The 3,300-nt window shown below is 42.1% G+C and overlaps 1 protein-coding gene across 2 annotated transcripts in view; it reads left to right on the top strand.

Annotated features, from left to right (window-relative positions):
- Positions 1-3,300, top strand: part of R3HDM1 (R3H domain containing 1) — a 50,764-nt gene that overhangs the window by 27,700 nt on the left and 19,764 nt on the right. For both annotated transcript variants that reach the window (XM_009084694.1, XM_009084702.1), the window contains one exon: positions 1,512-1,666. In XM_009084694.1, coding sequence (XP_009082942.1) covers positions 1,512-1,666 — 155 coding nt within the window. The remainder of the gene's footprint in view (positions 1-1,511; positions 1,667-3,300) is intronic.

Genomic DNA, 3,300 nt, shown 5'->3' with positions numbered 1-3,300 from the left:
AGAGGGTGAGAAGGTCTCCCCTGAGCCTCCTCTTCTCCAGGCTGAACACCCCCAGCTCCCTCAGCCTCTCCTCAGGGCACTTGTGCTCCAGTCCCTTCACCAGCCTCGTTGCTCTTTTCTGGACCTGCTCCAGCACCTCAATACCCTCCTGAGCTGAGAGGCCCATCCTATTGTCATTGTCCCTGTGGCTTTATTGCTCCAAATGACAGCCAGAGCTCGAGAACCACAGACTGGTTTCTCTGTTTCTGGCACAGCATCCTTGGGTCAGCAGAGCCATCCCTGGCACTAATTGAAGGCTAGGGAAACACAGTTCTTATCCAGCCATTCCAAGAAACAAGTTAAACTCTGGTGATTATCCAAAAGTGGTAGAAGGAAATAAAATCTGACTCCCTATTTATGTGGACTCCCTATTTAGTATTTATAATGCTTCCAGTTCTTGAGCATTAAAGAGAAATCTGTTAAGCTAAATTAGCCTGATCACCTGCAGTCCAGCTGCATAATATGTAGCTTATTTTTTGCAGGTCTGTTCATGCTGCCTGTCTCCTCACTGATTCCTTGGTCCTGTCTTACACTATATGTTGGTCAGTTGCATTTGAATGGGTTGGGACAAAGAAGTCTGGAGGAGCTTTAGTGTGCTGTGACAGGACCCTGACTAGGGTGCAAAGGCTTTGGTCTCAGTTTTTACCTTTCTGGAAAGGACAAAATAATATTAATATTGGAGGAGAGAAAAAAATTACATCAATATTTGGACTTTATGCATCAAAATAATTCTATGCAGGACACATGTAATGAAGCAGCTAGACACAGGTCCTTGTTAGCCAGGCTGCTGTTCCTTTGATTTGTTTTGTATCCTCCCAAAATAAATCACTGTTTGCTTGTAATTTACTTTCAGGGAGTTTATTCCCCAATTCTTTTTTGTTAGTCCATTGCTGTGGTATTGAAGCTGCAAATTATTAAATAGGAGAACAATACTGTATTAGTTATTTTGAAAGCTAAAAGCCAAAGGAAAGAGAGTCCTGTACCAGTAATCTCATTAGCAGTCACAAGAATACCAGTGCAGCCATTGCTTTATATAGTTTAAACAAAATATTTGCCTTTAAGCACTCCTGTGTTCTGATTGGGGTTCAAATTGATTGAAGGAGATTTAAATAAGTATTTTGAGTAGGTTTTTCCTTTAGTACTCCTGTCCTTTTCAATCCACTTGATTAAAAATCAGGTTTCAAGACAAGCAGGTTATAGTGAATATTTATCTGTGTTCACTAAGAAGAGACTGGGGGATCTTTGTTCAGCTTAAATGTTTTTGTTTTTAACTGCATGTAGTTTGTCAAATTGAGGCTGTTTAGTCATTGCTGTTATGAACACAGTTGTGGGGATTTGGCATAAACCTGTCATATAAAACAGTTTGACTTATTTTCAAATTTAATTGTTCATTTTGCCTGCTGTAAATAAGTTTGTTTTCTCCAAGCTTAGGTGGTACAACTGGTCGTGTTTGTTCTCTTCCAACTGCCCAGGTCAGCCATTCCTTAACCCAGATGGCACTCCAGTTGTGTACAATCCTCCTATGCCTCAGCAACCTGTTAGGACCCAAGTGCCTGGACCTCCTCAACAGCCATCGCTTCCCACAGCACCTCAGCAACAGCCACAGGCTAACCACATCCTCTCACAGGTGCACATGTCAAACACATGCTCTGGGTACTCTCACACTGATAACAGGGGGCAGTGGGTTGGTTCTCCTCAAGTGTGTGAAGAAGTAATGGTCACACAAAGTGTGACCTTCTCCATCACAGCCCTCAGAGCTGTCAGTTCTGCCAGTAACTGAATGTGGCAGGCAGCATTTCCCTCAGGATGCTGAGGTGTTTTAGGATGAAAATGTTACGGTATCAAGAACGTACCAAGCATGGATTGCTCTGGAAAAGAGGTTCTGCCTTCATCCCTAGTCACACTGGGTGGTTATCTCTGGTACTAAGGGAAGAGAGTTAATCCAACTGAATCCTTTGTTTCTTGTCTTGAGGCTGTTTATCAGTCAGATGAATTCTTGGGCTGTACTGCACAGGTGATAGTGATGGCACAACAGTGGTAGCTTGGGCCTGGTAGAGTATGAATTGTCTCTTCAGGAGCACCTTGGCTTACTCTGCTCACAAAACTGCACATGGAAGAATGGGATTTATTTTATGCTTGTCTTGTACAAGAGGAATTCAGTAAAACAGGCCAGATTAAAGATGACTTCAGCCCTAGAAGGAAAAGAAAAGTGTGTATGGACAGGAGAAGGAAGGGTTCTACCTCTTTCCACAGCAGCTGTTTCAGGACCAGCCACTGGTTATAGTCCCCTGTGATATTTTCAGATGGTTTTCAAATTTTATCAAAGAGTTATTTATAGATCTTCACCTAAACCTTCAGCTCTGTTCATTTTCCTGGTTAAATTTTCTGTTCAGATACCTGTGTATGCCACAGTAGAGATGGCCTGTTTTGGAAAAGGCTCATTTGAACTCTCTCCCTGTCTGTAGCTTACACAAGTCTGTATTGGTATTTGCTCTTTTCTTCAAATTCTGTACTACTTCTCAATGGATGCTGCAGTTGAACCTGCCTGAAATAATATCAGCAAGGATACTTGACTGATGTTCAAATGCCACAGCCTAGAGAAAATAGTTTAGTGTTGCTGAATAAGTGAAAATAATATGTTTTCATCTGTGGCTAGCAGTAAATTCATTCTACCTTCAGATGCTTTGAAAGAGCTTGTATTAAAATGCATGTTTAGTCCATAATTTAAAAAAAATTCTCTAAAAGAAACAGTAATGTTAAATAGAAGCAATTTGCTGACATAGCTAGTATAATGTATAACAAATACAGCACAGAAGAAACCTTCCAGGAGATTGAGGTATTCAGAGTTACTTCTGTTTTAATTCTGTGCAGTCTTGAGCTTAAAAGAGGTATCCATTCACTTTGTGGTAGTGGAGCAGAGTTGCTTTTTTCTGTTACCAAAGACTTGTTGTTTTCACTTCTCTTACTCTGATGTTAACCATATTTATCACCCTGTTATTCCTTCAGCCTCTGCGGCCCCTGCAGCCTTCCTCCCAGCCTGTCCAGTACTCTGCAGTCTCCTATCCACCCCCACTCCTGCCAGTCTCCTCCACACAGCAATACTCTGTGGTACTATATCTTCTGTTCTTCCCCTCCTTGCCTGAGTTCATCTTTAGTGGGTGCTGAGCTTTGCTTGGCCGTGTGCTGTGTGATCCCAGGGTAGTGACTGGCTCTCAATCACAGCAACGTGTTCCCTGAGTGACAGAGATGTGGTTCACATCT

This window comes from Acanthisitta chloris, unplaced genomic scaffold, assembly GCF_000695815.1.
Source record: "Acanthisitta chloris isolate BGI_N310 unplaced genomic scaffold, ASM69581v1 scaffold25730, whole genome shotgun sequence".
In the NCBI taxonomy this organism is placed as follows: domain Eukaryota; kingdom Metazoa; phylum Chordata; class Aves; order Passeriformes; family Acanthisittidae; genus Acanthisitta; species Acanthisitta chloris.
The sequence above is the reverse complement of the archived record's forward strand: the minus strand, read 5'-3'. Positions and strand labels throughout refer to the sequence as shown.